Raw genomic sequence first — 16,667 nt, 5'->3', positions numbered from 1 at the left:
AGCCTGTCAAACACAAGCCCTGCATCGCCTCTTGACTGGCCTGGCACACCAACCCAACCTCTCAAGAAGATGAAGGGGGGGATCCTGGAGCAGATCAAGGAGGTTCGCCTGATGGTTGCTGCAGAAGACAAAAGGATGCTGGCTAATTCTTGCTGCGGCAGCTCTGCCCTCTAGCTTATTAGAGAACCATGAATGTAATAGGCTGTAGGCCTCAAAAACTTTCTGTTCGTTTGTTTTTGCTCTTTTCAGAACATGCGTCTTGAGGCATGCTTGGTTTGTTGGAACTGTTTTGGTTTCATTATCTTTAATGGAACGGGGGGCTTAAACTCCCCTGATGATCTAAAAAAAATAAACCAAACAGAGCCTTAATATGTATAAATACACGTGGATTAGGTCTCCTAATAAAACCTTCAGTTTGCATGTAAATTCTTACAGTGAGAAGTTCCGGAAAGCATAGAAGCACATTCTTTTTTTTGAGGGAAGCATAGAAGCACATTCTAAACCAATGCACGATCATCTTTCCCAACGCTTCAAAGATACAGACGCACAAAACGTGTAGTAACAGATTTTCAACACGTATTCCCTGTGCGCGGCGTGCCACCGTTCGTCTCCAATTTCAAGATATTTTGCCAATTTGTCAAAAGCCAGGTCTACACAGTGAACAAAACTCCAAGAACAAGAACAGAACAACTAGATTCATCTGTCTACCACTACATGACAGATACAAACTCAGGTCTAAAAAGAGAACAAGTAGCCACTATCATCATCTAATGTAGATCATTTATGCATATACCAACTAGATATATCATTTTCTTGTAAAAACTAATTTGTAACGAATCAACTCTTGGGACAGCTTACCAAAAATTACAAAAAATAAAATAAATAACTTACCAATCCATGTGGCGCGGCGTGCCGCCGCGCACTACATGCTAGTAGGACCTAGGCGGCCTCACGTCTTGTCATTGCCAGGGGCGTCCCTGAGTCCCAAGCTCGTCATCCACAAGTACGAGTCGATGATGGATGGCTTCATCGTTGCTCCCCGACGTGAAGGGCGTGTGCAAAAGTCGGAACCTTCACACCAAGACCACGTGATCGCCTGCTTTTCTCGGCCTCACTGAAGAGTCCGCACCTGGCCGGACTCTGAGTCCGGCGACGATGTCATTATTGGCTTCATAGACATCGGCATCTCGCCGGAGCACCCCAACTTCGATGATGTGGATATCGGCCTTGTTTGACTCCCCTGGAGGGACAAGTGTGTGGAGGCTGACGGGTTCGGTGCGAGGTCGTCCAACAAAAAGCTCGTCAGCGCAATAACCTTTCTCGACGAACTAGTGGACGGCGAATTCACCCGGAGAGACCGAGTCGGGCAAAAAATGTTGGATCCCGGTTGTGAGTCGAGGACGGACTTGCAACTGCGACAACAAAAGGTCGGTCCCAGTTGTTAGTTGAGAGTGCACTTACAAATGGGGGAAAAATGTTGTCCCCCTGTTGCGAGTCAAGGATGAACTTGCAACTCGGACAAAAATAGGTCGGGTCCAGTTGCAAGTCGAGGGTGGACTTGCAACTAGGACAAAAAAAATTGAGGCTGAGTTGTGAGACGAGAGTGGGATTGCAACTGAGGAAAAAAAATGTCAAGCCTCAGTTGCGAGTTGAAGGTAGACATGCAGCTGGGACGAAAAAAGGTCGTGTCCTAGTTACGAGTCGAGTGTGAAACTGCAACAGAGACAAAAAAGGGTCGGACCTCAGTTGCGAGTTGATGGTGGACTTTTGGTCATGCCCCAGTTACGAGTAGAGGGTGAACTTACAACTGAGATAAAAAAAGGTCGGACACCAGTGGCGAGTCAAGGGTGGACTTGTAGTTGGGACATAAAAAAGCGAGCCGGAGTTGCGAGTCGAAGGTGGACTTGCAACTGGGAGAAAAATAATGGCCCCCATTGCAAATCAAGGGTGAACTTGCAACTGAGGCAAAAATAGGTCGGGTCCTAGTTGCGAGTCGACGATGGACATGCAACTGGAACAAAAAAGTTCACCCTAGTTGTGAGAACATAACGGCTAATATCAATCTAGGACAATCTTAAAAGATATATTGGGAAAACCCTGGCTTCTTGCTTTATGAATAAAAGTTTCATTGCTTATGAGTGAAGGTTTGATATATCGGTACAAGTTGGGGTGGCCACCAAAATATGTGACTACTCCTGTTATACGTTGATGCCATTTATTTTGTTTCTACATGGGCACGCGTTTAGTAATTTTCTAGTGCAAGCGCTCTCTCCTTGCTTATGACTTATGAGTGAAGGTTCCATTGCTTATGAGTGAAGGTTTCATAGCAGTATAAATTGGGGTGGTCAACAAAATATGTGACTATCTTGAGCTTACTCTCCAATTGCTATCCATCTTGGAAAAACTAATATCCATCTCCATTTCCTCCGCGTCAATGGTAGGCCAGGCGGTCGCCGACGCCGTGATGGACCAAGCCGCGCTCTGCCTGCTCCTCCTCCGTCACCTTGGAAGCCTCGATGAGGGAATGCCCACGCCCACCACCAACCTCGCCTTCTCGCCGATCTCCTTCCACGCAGTGCTCTCCCTCCTGGCCGCGGGTGCCTCCGGCGCCACGCGCGACCAGATCGTCACCTTTCTCGGCCCCGCGGGCGCAGAGGCACACGCCGCGCTCGCGTCGAAGGTCGCATCCTTCGTCCTCGCCGGGCGGGGGTTGGCCCAGGCCCACGGAGCCACCGGCGTCTGGGTCGACGCCTCGCTACGCCTCAGTCCTACGTTCGCCGACACGGCCGCCGCTGTCTACAAGGCCGACGCTCGATCGGTGGACTTCAGCAACAAGCCCAGGGAGGCGATGGCCGAGATCAATGAGTGGTTCGAGAGCAAAACACGCGGCCTCGTCAAGAACATTGTCTCTGAGCGCGATTGCGACGGCTCCACGGCGCTCGTCCTCGGCAACTCGGTCTTCTTCAGCGGCTACTGGAACTCCCCCTTCTTCCCAGGGGCCACCGAGGAAGGCAGGTTCTATGTCAACGCCTCGCCGGAGGATCACACTGTTCGCGTGCCGTTCATGAAGGGGAGCCCGTTTCAGCAGATCGGCGTCCACCCCGGCTTCAAGGTCCTGCGCATGCCCTACCGCGGCGACTTTGGCGACAGCGACCCGTTGTTTGCCATGTACATCTACCTCCCCGACGACCGCGACGGCCTGCCGGCACTCGCGCGAACGCTCAGCGCCAGCCCCGCCGCGCTCCTGCACAGGTCGGTCGTGCCGGAGCAGCCCGTCCCGTTGGGCGAGCTCAAGATCCCCAAGTTCGAGGTGTCGGTGAGGGTGGAGGCGTCGCGGATGCTGCGTAACCTGGGGCTGGAGCTGCCGTTCCGTCGCTCCCGCGACTCGTTCTCGGAGATGCTGAGCCCGCCGGCGCCTCCGGTGGCCGTCTCGTCCGTGGTCCACCAGTGCGTCGTCAAAGTCGATGAGCGCGGGACCGTGGCCGCCGCAGGCACCGTGGCGATGTCGGCGGGGTTTGGCATGGTACGTGATCGCCCTGTGGACTTCGTGGCAGATCACCCTTTCGCCTTCTTCCTCATGGAGGATGTCAGTGGCGTGGTGGTATTTGCAGGCCATGTCGTCAATCCTTTGAGCCACTGATCGATCGATTACCAGCTCTGCTCTGCTAGCCAGGCCGGAATAGTGCTTTTGCTAAAGTAACTGATTTTTCTGTATCCTTGTTGGTGTAACAGCGGAAGTAAAATGAGCACGCGTTTAGTAATTTTAGTGCACGCGTTAAGTTGGAAGGGATTACTAGTAGAAACAATCTGCAGAAGCAACTTAATTCGTAATGTCCTAATTATAAACTGATCAAGTCAAAAACAGTTGTGTTCATTTCAGTTTTGACTTAGTAATTTCAAGTTGTGTAGCTGCTTTTCTCTTTTCTGCTTTTGTTCAAGTTGTTGGAAGCAATCTCTTGGTATGCTGCGTGGATCAGCAGATTGTTTATGGATGGTATCTGGGGTTTGAGGCAATGGTTCATGATTATGTTGAATTATTCAGTACTGATGTATGAGGTTCACATAAAAATAACACTCAAGTTCCCTTTTGGTGTGCATGTATAGACTGTATGGGGAATCTGGAATAACTTGTGCATTATCTCTAAATCTGATTGTCCTATATGATCATATCTAATTTCTTTGGTATGTGATGTTTGGCTTGATAATGTTGTATTGCCCATATGCTGATTTAGTTGGGTCCAATTCTTGTAGATACTACTACTTTAACCTAAACATGTCCAAGGCTCAAGGCTTGTGCACTCACCCCATATCATGTTGTGCATTTGAGTTCAATCCATTGGCCACTGTCAATTTTTTGATGTGGAAAAATTATGTTCTCTTCTTATCGCCTTTGCTCCGTATAGCATTCAGTCGGTCTAGCATAGACATATACGTTCTAATCGATTATCTCCAAGTCTAGTTCACCATTATTATGCATTTATATATGCAGCAAAAACGATGTAGAATCACGGGGGGAGTGTTTATATTGAGTTAATGGACTGACCTTCTCTGCTCCCTAATCTCTCCTCGTCCCTAATTTTAGGGGAGCAACTAATTAACGAGCGCTCCTTCGGGAGCCTTGCAACGATCAGCGCCATTTGGCGCGTTCTCAGTCATTCGCCACGTGTCGCGCTATGGGCGCTCCCTCCAAATTTTATTTTTTTATTTTTCCGCACGCGTTTTGGCTTTTTAAACGGGTTTTTTTGGGGGTTTTTTACGTTTTGGTTTTTCACCGGTCTTTCATAGCTTTTCGACCAATTTTTTTTGAAAAAAACATTTTGCGCACAAAAATGCATTTTTTTCGAGAGTCACGGTTTTGTTTCCGAGAGAGGCACGGTTGTGCTTTCGCGAGAGGCACGGCCGTGCCTCTTGGAAACGAAGTGCCTCTTGGAAACGAAAAAAACGCGTTTTCTGTTTTTTTTTCCTTTTCCGAGAGGTACGGTTGTGCTTTCGCGAGAGTCACGGTCGTGCCTATTGGAAACGAAAAAAAACACGTTTACTGTTTTTTTTTCTTTCGCGAGAGGCACGGTTGTGCTTTCGCGAGAGTCACGGCCATGCCTCCTCGGAAATGAAAAAAAATGCATTTTCTATTTTGGCATGAAACTATGAAACAATGGCATGAAACTATGACTTCTTGGGGAGCATTGTGCCTCCACACCGCTCCAAATGGATATTAGCATCGCAAGGCTGTGAACTTCGGGATACATCATCATCTCCGCGTCCCTCGGTTATCTCTTACCCGAGCCCTTTACTTATGCACTTTACTTTGTGATAGTCATAGTTTCATGTTATATATCTTGCTATCACATGGTTGTTTATCTTGCCTAGCATAAGTTGTTGGTGCACATAGGTGAGCCTAGTCATTTTAGGTTTTGTGCTTGACAAAATAAACATTAGATTTTATTTCGCTTTTGTTCAAGCCTAAACCGTAATTATTTTAAAGCGCCTATTCACCCCCCCTCTAGGCGACATCCACGATCTTTCAGGGGGTACCAGCTTTGTATGTGAGTGGATGCTGGCGCATTCGCACTGGGCATGTTCGCAGCGAACGGTTGAATTTCTGACATGACAACTTACAGTACTTTAGGATTATTCTAACGTTTCCCATATAAGATTTCCACTATTATAATGGTTCCTAAGGAATACAAAGTAACTCAAACACAATAAAAATTACATCGAGGAACTACACCACCGAACACTACCACTGCTAGAACGAAGTCGCCGACGCACCGCCGTCGCCGATCCCCTTCCAGAGTCGGCTTGACCTTGCCAATGATAATCAGAAAGTCGTCATGCACGTGCCTCTATTGATCATCAACCCAGAGCATCAGTTGTCGCCATTGAACCCTCGAATTGATTTGAAGCGCTGGACATCAGAACTCGTCGAAATGAGTGTATTGACACACTAAAACACGTCTAGATACACTCATTTTAGCGATGGATAAATCTGGACGGAGGATGTATTTATTTTCCAAGGTTTTATTTGTAGGAAAACACTACCCTTCAACCGGCTGATGCACGCGCAGCGTCCGACGCTTGGTTAGCCGTCGGATCGATCCTAACCGAGGCTCGCGCAAGTCTCATGCAACCAGTTTTTGTCACGCGACAAGGGTCTTGTTTCAGTAGATTTCTGCAACAGATGACTAGTTTTAGAACGAAAAACTATTTGATGGTGAAGGTTTCTTTTTGTGCAATAGGGGTCTTATTTCAAAAGGTTTATACAAATAGACATCTTGTTTCAGAAACAAAAAATGATTTGGTGGTGAAGGGTTTTTTCCGCAACAGGGGTCTTGTTTCAGAAACATAGCCCGTTCCACAACAGGGGTCTTGTTTTAGTAACATAGCCCCTGTTGCAGAAAGCGCGGGAGGAGCGCCCCACGTTAGAGAGTGAGAGGTCAGGCATTGCAACATGAAGAATGTTTCAGAAACATAGTCCCAGTTGCATAAAAACGTGGAAGGAGAGTCCGACATGAGAGGCCGTCGCCGTCGTGTTGGAGTGGAGTTGGCAGCTGCCCGCGGGGCTAATGCTGAGGAGGAGGAGCAACTCCGGCGAGCGACAGTGTTCTATGGCCGAGACGCTCGGGGCATGGCATGGCGGCTATGCTCTAGCCTAGGGTGTGGCCTATCTCGGCCAGCTGTTGTCTCGGTAGACCTTTGAAACAAGGTCCTTGTTGCAAAGCCCCTAAGCACAGCATGCTAGTAGCTGTTGCAAAGATCCTTGATTGGCTGGGTCAGAAGATTGGATGGATGTGTTGGATGGCATCTGACAGTTGCCGAGGCGGACGATCTGGTTGGTTTATCATCGAGTCGGACGCGTAGCATTGCCCTTGGCCATTCCTCAGGCCGGGTCGGGTTTTGGGTCGGGCCTGTCAAAGCACGACTAGCAAAGTCTAAGCCCGGCCCGGCCGAGAAAACGTATATGTAGGATCGAGCCCGCCCGAAGAAACTAAAAACATCAATTTCGGGCCGGGCCGGGACGGGCCTCCGTGTAAACTGACATATTTCCCAGGCCCGAGCCCGGCCTAACATACGCAACAGGTCAAATTTCTAGGCCTGAGCCTGGCCTGACATACGCAAGGGGTCAAATTTCTAGGCCTGAGCCCGGCCCGGGTTTTTTGGGCTGGGTCGTCGGGCCGGGCTGCCCATGCCTAGGTCTACTTCGTACTTTCCCTCGAAAAAAAGTTCTAGTTCGTACTAGTTGGGTTAATAGATTTCGTAAATAAAAAGCAAAGTAGAATTTTGCAAATATAAAAAAGACGTCGATAACTGCCACACGTGTGGCACAATGGACACCTGTCCCAGGAGACAGCCCACACGTCCCTGTGTGGGCGAACATTAAAATGCCCACACGTGTGGCATCAGGACCAGCGTACCGAACGAGTCCTTCAGGTACGATAACTCCTTGACGTTCAGAACGACCCCAACAATCTAAAAAGGCCTAAGAACTCGTTTTGCTGGGCCTCTTCCAATTTCCCGTTCCCTGTTGGCCTGGGTAACCTAAAACAAAAATGGTATGGATTTGCCATGAGACCTTAAATGAATTTGCCATATGACCATAAACTAATTTACCATGTTATGAAAAAAAAACCCTATAAAAATAGAAAATGTCAAGAATGTGCCATGTGACAATAATAGAATTTGCCATATGAAAAAATGAATTTGCCATATGACGAAAAATGGAATTTGCCGTATGAAAAAAATGAATTTGTTATGTTATGAAGACACAGAAGAATAATTTGCCATTATACATGGCAAAAATTGGTATGAAAACCTATCCAAATCATGGCAAAAATGCCTTGGCCGGAAAAAACTAAAATGGAGCACGAATTTGCCATGGCCGAAAACATCATTACGTCATTTTAATCATGTTACGTTATCTTGTCATACACCAAAACAAAATTAGGACCAAAATTACGATGGCAGATGCATATTTCAAATTGCCTTGCTTATATAAAAGAAATTTGCCATGTATAAAACAAAGTATAATTAATACTTTGCCATGGCAGAATGTATATAAAAAATTGCCATGGCAAATGTATATAAAAATTTGCCATGCTATTTTCTCTTAAAATGCCATGCTTTGCAATGCCGTTTTAAGTTTTTGAACTTGACATGGAAAATGTTGTAAGATTTTGCAATGGCAAGAAGTTGTAAGATTTTGACATGGCAAACTTTGTGTTGGAACCATGGCAAATTTTGAACTGATGATATGGCAAAAAATATAAGATTGTTGCCATGAAAAGTTTTTGTAGTGGTCGTGGGGACTTAGGATGGAACCATGGCAAATTTTGAATTGATGGCATTGCAAAACTTGTAAGATTTTTGCCATGGCAAGTTTCTATATTGGATTCATCACAAAAGGTTTCAAGTTTTTTTTTTGCCAAGACTACATTTGCCATGTTATGAAGCATGAATTTGCCATGCCCAGTAAACTACAATTGCCATGCCCCGTAAAAAATAAATTTGCCATGTATGAAGTATGAATTTAACATGGTTCAAATAAAAAATATGCCATGATGATGAAGATTTCTTTGCCATGGTTAAGAAAGTTGCCATGGCAAAAATGTCATGGCCAATGTCTGCATGTAGAAAAGGAACAAATTATGAACAAAGAATTGCCATGGCGAGTTCATTAAAAAAAATTCCATGTTATTTTTAATTAAAGTTTTCATGTTGCCATGGCAATCATGGTCCAAAATAAAAAAGTTAAATTGCCATGTTGTAAACACTAGAGTTGTCATATTATCTAGAAAAAGATTAAATTTGCAAATAAAAAAATTGGCATGGTCCATGAAATTAAGTTGCCATGCTCTATTAGCTTAGTCAGATGATGTCATACAAATTTGTCATGGGATGAATTCCAAAAAATTCTGCCATGGCAATTGAACCAGAATTTTGCCATGGCAAAAAACTCAAAGCATTTATCCATGGCAACTACTAGTATCAAAAAACTGCCATGTTTTTTGCCATGGCAAAAATGTCATATCCATGGCAACTACTCATATTAAAAAACGGCCATGTTTTTTTTTGCCATGTCCAATGTAGTTCACTTGTTTCTTCCCTAAACCATGTTCTTTCTAAGCAAAAAACATGGCAAGAAATGCAGTAGGTGTGCATATCATGCTTTTCATCACGGCATACCGGGAATGTGAATGGCAACTATAGATTATCCATGCAAAAATTGTAAAACCAATATCTAAGATTGCAGTATGAAACGTAGCGGGATCGTGCTCGTCCTAGGCCCGTAGAAGAACTCGAGCTGGCGGCCATGGCAGATGAGGAAAAGATTAGATGGCTACTGGGAAACAGCGGAATACATGAGCTCGCGACGAAATCCGGTGAGCAGTTCCCCATCGGCGACACACACGAAGAAGACAGCATCCACACCGATGAGCAGCTCCGCTGCAAGTAGCAGGGTCTCGTACACCTCCTGGCCCAGCCGCGCCTCATGCCGATGGTGAAGCACGGCAGCTCGTCGTCAACCTCTGCCCACCTCCGTGGCCTCTCCCTCGGACCCCTACGCCTCCCGGTGACCATCTCCCTGACAGTGCAGTGCATGAAGACGACAACGTCAGGGGCGAACCCACGTTATGGTGAGTGGGGGCCCAGGCACCCACTGAAAAATTGAAATTTCACTAAGATTTGCTTGTGTTTTGTGAAAAATATGCTCAAATTCTTTGACTTTCTATAGAATATGCCCCCACTCAATTAGTTTGCCCCCACTCCAAATACTTTCTAGGTCCGCCGTTGACAACATCCCCCCCCCCCGCCCCGACAACAAGCAGCTCAGCCGCGAGACGCACGACCTCGCTCACCTCCTTGTCGAGCTCCGCCTCCCCCGCCGCCGATGAATCGCTCCTGAGCACCCTTGCCACCAGATCAAGCGAGAACGGTGGGGAAGAGCGGAGGGCGCCGTCGTCGCAGGCAGGGAACAAGCGCCAGCACCGAGGACAGTAGCATGGGTGGCCATCGTCGTCGAACGCATTGCCCCCATCTCCTTCCCGCCGCTCCTCACCGCCAGCGCGCGCGTCGCCGGAGCCGCTGAGCAGGAGCGCTTGGGAGAGCCGCGCGCGCGTCCATGAGCAGCTCCTCCGTCGCGGGGTCTGAGTAGGCCACCGACGCAGCCACCGGCACGAGCTCCTCTCGGCGTGGTCTCTGAAGATTCCGCCGCACAAGCTCGAGAGGTAGGGGAGAGAGTGAACCCGCGGGTGAAGTGGATGGGGGAGTGGATAAGATTTGTGTGGTTGCGCGTCGTTCGGCCCGAACATGAACCAAAAGATCAGTGCGAGAAACCAGCGTACGGGCGAGCTGCCAAAACTCCCGCACACCAGCCTTGTCCTACGTGGCACGCGAAAAGTGCCTCAGTGTGTTAAGATTCGTGCAAACTTAACTGAACGGTGATCCACACGTGTGGGCGAGTTGCAGTAGTGCCACACGTGTGGGCGTTAGTGTTTCCGATATAAAAATTATGTCATGTCTACGTGTTGTTTTTCGCGTTTCCTACAACTTTTTTTAAGCGTTCTGATTTATTATTATTTTTTATTCTTTTTTCACAGAAAGAGGAGGAAGCCGAGTAGGACAGCCCCAGAGGAGAGGAGGAGTATACACAGCCGCTAGCTCTTCCCCGCGGCGCCCGATCTCCGTACTTGGAGCCTGGAGGAGAGGCGAACCCAAATCCCCTCCCGCCTCGATCTCTCCCGCCGCCGCAGGAGAGATCCCGCTCAGCCTCGGCTCGAATCCGCGACTCGAAGCTCCAGCTCCAGCTCCGCCGCCGCCCCCCGCCGCCGCCGATGGATCCGAAGCTGGTGGAGGTGACGCAGCTGTTCGACCGCTTCAAGGCGGCCTTCAAGGCCAGCAATTTCGACGTCTGCTCGACCCTCCTCTCGCAGCTCAAGGTGCGCCCGCCCGCCCCCTTCTCCCCCGCTTCCGACGGGCGGTTCGGAAAGCTCGCATCTTTTCTAGGTTTTACTTCTGGTTGGATCGGCGGCGCCGGTGGTTTCGCCGGGGCCGGGGAGCGAGAGGTCCATCTTCTGGTGAATTGACAGGTGAAGCTTCCTCCTCTTGCAGGTCCTCCTCACCAAGTTCCCCAGCCTTCCCCCGGTGTTCCAGCAGACGCCCAACGCCGTGGAGGAGCTCAAGCTTGCGAGTAAGACACCTTTTTTTTTTCTCTCTATCAATTGTCGTCAGGTGGTTGCAATGATGCTTTCCGTATGTGTGCGCTGGGTGCGATTTTTTTCTTGGTAGGTTACCATGTTATTATGGTGTGTGTAGTGTATGTAGGTATATGTGAAGATTGTGTTAGTGAGGAGATTTTGATTCTGTGTGTGTATATATATATATATATATGAAGATTGTGTCGGTGAGGGGATTTTGACTCCGTGTGTAGGTTGGTCTGTGTTTGGTTGATGTGTGATGTGGTTATCTGGTTTTCCGTCTGAGATTGTAGTCATGTTTGATTATTGTTGCGATATGACTCGTTCAGCGCTGTCGAACTGAAGCTTTGTTTAGTTACCGGCAATTCATGTGTGGTCTTTCTGTAACAGTTGGTATGTTTAGTTGCTCGATGCAGCTAGCTCGAGGATGTGGTGGGGGATCTTTGCACGCCTAACACTGATTTGTTTTGGTCATGCAATTTTACTTTAGGAGTTTCAGTCGAATGGTTGCAGCCATATCTGAATTTTTGTAGATGATTTGATTTGAATGTTTGTTCTATCTTAGGAGTTAAAACTGACGCTAGTGATGCTTGTCAGTGTCAGAGTGTCAACTCTGGAATAACGGGTCTCTTTTTCGACTTGACCTCTGATGCTGCATTGGATATTTGTATTAGATGATATAAGATTCGGTCATTCAGATATCACTATGTTGCAGTTCATGAATTGATCGTTCATATGCTGTCGCCATGAATGAACCCAACCCTTCTGTCTGATTGTCGTAACCTATGCCCTGTTTTTTTTCTAAAAGGAAAATGTGTGTCTATAGTGTTATGGCCCAGCTATTTAGAAATATATGCTCTGGTCTTGTGGTTATCCTTAATAGAGCAGCCACTAAATCTACCTGAAACATTTCAGGGGAAATTTATGAGCAGGCAGTTATTTTGAGTGTGAAAATGGAAGACGAAGATGCATTTGAAAGGGACTTCTGCCAGCTTAAGCCGTATTACATGGACACATGGTTAGTTCCTTTTTTTTACCACTTTGCAGTTGTTTTCTCTGTCTATGCATTGTGTAGGCTGTCATTTAATACGTGTATTGTTCCCTGTTCTCCTTCATCATCCATTGGGTTTTCAGTTGGTAAAGTCAAAACAAATAAGTATAAATTATTGGTTTTCTTTGGGCATAATAAGTTGCCAAATGAGTTAAACCAAAATAGGTTTTTGTGTTAGTCTTGCATGAGTTTTTGGGTTAATTCTGCATGAGTTATGTTGTGCCAAGTTTGCTGGTTCAGTTGGGTAGTCGAATATGGAACAGGGGCTGAGTTGGGAATTTATGTTTGCAAGTCGCAGTTAAGTTAGACATGTAGATTGGGTTTCGTATCGAACTCTCAGGTTTCTGGCCTGCGGGTGAGCCATGATGCCCTTGCCAGACTGGCAAATGTTTTGTGTTTCTAATATCTTAGCAGAATTGTTTTCACATCTTATTCAGTTTTATATGCCTGGTTTATCAAGTCCAGAACATGTTAAAAAATGTCTGGACTTGTTGAAGGTTATTTTACCTAGGAACATGTTGGATTTGCTGCTTGTAATATATCGTACTAATTCATGCTGATGCTTGCAGTGGCATAATTCCTCCATCATCGGAGGAGTACCCAATTATGGGGGCTAATCTTCTGAGGCTGTTAGTCCAGAATAGAATTGCGGAGTTCCACACTGAGCTGGAGCTTCTTCCCGCCAAAGCGCTGGATAATGCTTACATCAAGCACGGGGTTGAGCTCGAGCAGTCCTTTATGGAGGGCGCATACAACCGCGTGCTGAGCGCTCGACAAACCGCGCCGCATGAAACCTACATATACTTCATGGACCTTCTCGTCAAAACGGTTAGGTAAGTCGGTCTCTGCCTCCACCCCTTCCAGTTAGCTCCTTGTGCTGCTGTGCATCACTGTGATGATATCTGCTGCGCCCGCAGAGACGAGATAGCTGGGTGCAGCGAGAAGGGATATGATTACCTGTCAATAAACGACGCGAAGCAGATGTTTAAGTTCAGCTCCGACAAGGAACTGCAACAGTACATCGCAGAGGTAAATTAACATGGCTTGTGCTCCTGGTGTGAATTACGCGAGTTATTATGGCCATGGGGTTGTAAAGTATCGTCGTGTTGTCAACAGGAGCACCCCGAGTGGGATGTCAAGGACGGCCGGGTCTTGTTCCAGAAGGCGAAGGAGTCCCAGCCCTGCAAGGAGATCCCGGCGGCGCCGGTAATCAACCAGACCCTTGGCTACGCGAGGGAATTGGAGAGGATTGTGTGATTTGTTTGCCTCTTTTTTCTTCATCTTTGGACTGAGTTTCCCATGAAGAGGTGGATTATTGGATTGCCTGGTGACTCGGCTGTACTATTTTGTTAAATCGTTTGTTTCACCTACGGTTTCCAAAGCTACACAGGTGTGAAATGTCGGCCTAAAATGGCAGAAGAAACAATGCCTGTTATGTTAATCAATTGATTGTGTAAGCGCAAGTCCAACTGCCTGTGCTTTTTTCAGCTCCACCTGCTGCCGGTGCCGTCGCCGGCGACGGGCAAGGTCGACGGTGGCAACATCTTCGGCAGTTGATGTTGCTTGAGCAGAAATGGTGGCCTGCCGGCAGATGATGAGACTGGTTGATTGGCAGAAGTCATATCAAAATTGCCTTGAAACTACAAGGGAGTTGAACAAAAGATATAGTATAAAGTATAAACCTACTCCAGAAATTGCTTTTGGAGGCCGAGCTTTGTGGAGCCTCCAAATTCAAAATTCCTGAAAATTCATATTATTACATTCAAAAGATTTCTGAAAAAAAAGAGATAGATGAAGGCACAATGCACGTGTAAAATTTTAGGATGAAATAAGTTGAAATGAGGGCTGTGAAAAAAAAAATCTAGGGCTTTTTAACACATGATACTATTCATGCTCGTCAGATTTTTTTGAAACCGAAATTTTCGAATTTTGAATTTTATGAAAATTCAGCCTCCATGGAGGCCGAGATCCAAAACGCCATACATGTTTGCAGCAAACAGGACATGAATAAAAACATCATGCTTGATCTACAAGGAGGTGTAAGATTGACAGGGGATTATACCAAATGTAAAAGCAGAAACACAGATGTACAAAACAATCATAGAGCACATGTACAAAAAAGAAGAAAAATGCTCTGCTGCATCTGCAATAACTTGAGGGTGATTAACTAGCAATATTATAATCATTTGCCCTGTTTGCATGTTTCTTCTAGCATAACCATCTAGCTTGTTTTGGTAAAAAAAAAAAGTAAGGATTTAATGGAGTACATGGTTTCAAGGAGACAGGTTACAGAATTCTGAAAACACAATATGAAACACCGTTTATATCCAATAGAAAACTGCAAAAGCGCAAACTAGAAGAGAGGCCATAAACAGCAGTATTAGCACACAAGATGTGCACCGTCCACGACTGCATTTTCTCCAAGCATGAAAAAACAACCGCTGATGCTTCAAGACTACTCACAGCTCTCTCACTCAAATAGCTCCGCCCTTTCCTTGGCTTCCAGAATCCGCTTTCGTTGCCGCAACAGAGTGCTTGTCGACGGTTTCCTTCAATGAATCAACCTCTTCAGATAGCTGCTCCACTTCTCTGGCAGGACAACATCAAACAATGTTAGTTAAAAACTTGGAACAGCAGCCTACATAACTCCTATTCAGCTCCTCCTTTCAATTGTGCACACTGTTGAAACTATACATGCAACAGGAAAAGAATGAAATTCACAACAGAAGAAATCATACCCTAGAGCAATTCTCGAGAGTTGCTCCAAGAGCCACAAATGTCACTTTTATACAGAACTCCATTTCTACAGAACAGATAATTAAAAGGAAATATAGCATCCTCGAGGACAGATAAACCTAGCATGGGCGTCTAACTATCTCAGCATGACACATGGCCTGAAATTCCATATTGACCACACGTATAGAGTGACAAGACCTTCAGATCTAAGCTGGTGAATTCCAGAGAAAGAATAACACTAGAAGAAAATATGTTGTATTTACTAGTTTAGTACTTGTGTGACTGAATCTTTGCTATAAAGGAAGGGAATTAGAGAAAATGCCATCTTAAGAGCAAGAAAACAATCCAATCTAATGTGTATCTCCTACAGATTAAAGCAATGTAGGTAAAAAGCACTCATGTATTTGAAGGTAACACTATTTGATACAAGCTGAGGACAAGATCAAGGTTCCAACCAAGATGTATTACCCTAATACCTGGCTGTAGGATTTCTACTGCACCCAGAAGGTGGATGGATAATAAATCAATTAACCAATAATTACTAATAAGAATTTGCAAATAATTCATTTTGTTATGATGAATCTAGTGCCAATTAATGGATCTGTCTACCAACAACAGGCAGATTCAGTGGCAAGAAAACTGATAGTGGTCAAGCTAAATAAGTTCAAACAGAAACAGGCACACTGAACAACCTAATTTCCACTTCCTCAAAGCATAATTGAACAACCTAATTTCCATATCCTCAATAATAGCATAACTGAAGCCTACCAAGCAAGTTGGCGCATGGAACAACCAAACTCACAGTTCCTGAAAAGCAATGGAGGCCTACCTACCAAGTTATACTACTAGTACACAAGTTGAAGACATATATGGCACAGATTACACAAGCTCCTCAATCCTCACCATTAACACCAAATCCATGCTCAGGTAACCGAACTAGAAGGCTTCAGCTTCGAGACCAGACCACAATAACGACAGAATGCATACGCGCCGCAGCAATAACTCATCGGCGCTTGGAGATCTCTCCCCGCCTCGTCGCCGATTCGCGCGGCATACAGAAGGAACTAACTTGTGACGGAGCAGCTAAATGGGGTTAAGGCCGTGAGAAGAAGGAGAGGTCGCGCTGGCCCTTGGCGGGGATGGAGCGCCAGAGGCCCTGGATCTGCGCCACCTCCTCCCTGCGCACGGCGCCGAGGCGGGCCGCTCGACGTCGTCGCGGGCCGACAGCAGCAGCCGCCGCGCGCTCTGGTACATCTCCGACAGCGTCGCGCCGCGCGCTCTGGTACTCTTCTTCTTCCTTTTTTCTCTTTGGTAAAACCAACGAACCAATCACGTAAAAGGCCACGGATCCTTCCCTTAATACTACAAATCCTGACCGTCCACCTCTTCTTCATCCAACGGCATTTCGCTTGCGGACTCTCACGTGGGCCCAGAGGACTCAACCAACAAACCAAGGGTGTCTCTTCCCTTGGAGTCAATTGCAAGAAACCACCACATTTGGGGCTTTTTCACTGTTTTGACCCATCTGGCAAAGTTTAGCACGATTTAACCCGTGTTTGAAACTTTTTTCGTATCTGACCCAAACCGAGACGCCAACATCCGCGGCGTTTTGCTTGCACTGGGGAAGCCGCGGACCCTGGCGTTTAGTCCTGGCCCACCTCCCTGGTCAGCAGTTTGACCGTCCGACG

At 46.6% G+C, this 16,667-nt stretch overlaps 2 protein-coding genes across 2 annotated transcripts; both read left to right on the top strand.

Moving 5' to 3' along the window:
• Positions 1–2,383: 2,383 nt before the first annotated feature.
• On the top strand, positions 2,384–4,088 carry LOC123083189 (serpin-Z1-like). The gene has a single exon (XM_044505297.1). It carries the CDS (start codon positions 2,435–2,437, stop codon positions 3,638–3,640), a length of 1,206 nt encoding a protein of 401 aa, XP_044361232.1. The 5' UTR covers positions 2,384–2,434; the 3' UTR covers positions 3,641–4,088.
• Positions 4,089–10,623: 6,535 nt separating this feature from the next.
• On the top strand, positions 10,624–13,706 carry LOC123088200 (26S proteasome non-ATPase regulatory subunit 8 homolog A). Its single transcript, XM_044510391.1, has 6 exons — positions 10,624–10,934; positions 11,107–11,185; positions 12,108–12,210; positions 12,813–13,076; positions 13,161–13,272; positions 13,360–13,706. The coding sequence occupies exons 1-6, from the start codon at positions 10,830–10,832 to the stop codon at positions 13,498–13,500; spliced, it is 804 nt and encodes a 267-aa protein (XP_044366326.1). The 5' UTR covers positions 10,624–10,829; the 3' UTR covers positions 13,501–13,706.
• The last annotated feature ends 2,961 nt before the right edge of the window (positions 13,707–16,667 follow it).

The sequence above is a fragment of the Triticum aestivum genome, chromosome 4A, assembly GCF_018294505.1.
Source record: "Triticum aestivum cultivar Chinese Spring chromosome 4A, IWGSC CS RefSeq v2.1, whole genome shotgun sequence".
In the NCBI taxonomy this organism is placed as follows: domain Eukaryota; kingdom Viridiplantae; phylum Streptophyta; class Magnoliopsida; order Poales; family Poaceae; genus Triticum; species Triticum aestivum.
Note: the sequence above shows the minus strand (reverse complement) of the source record. Positions and strands in the feature narration are given on the sequence as shown.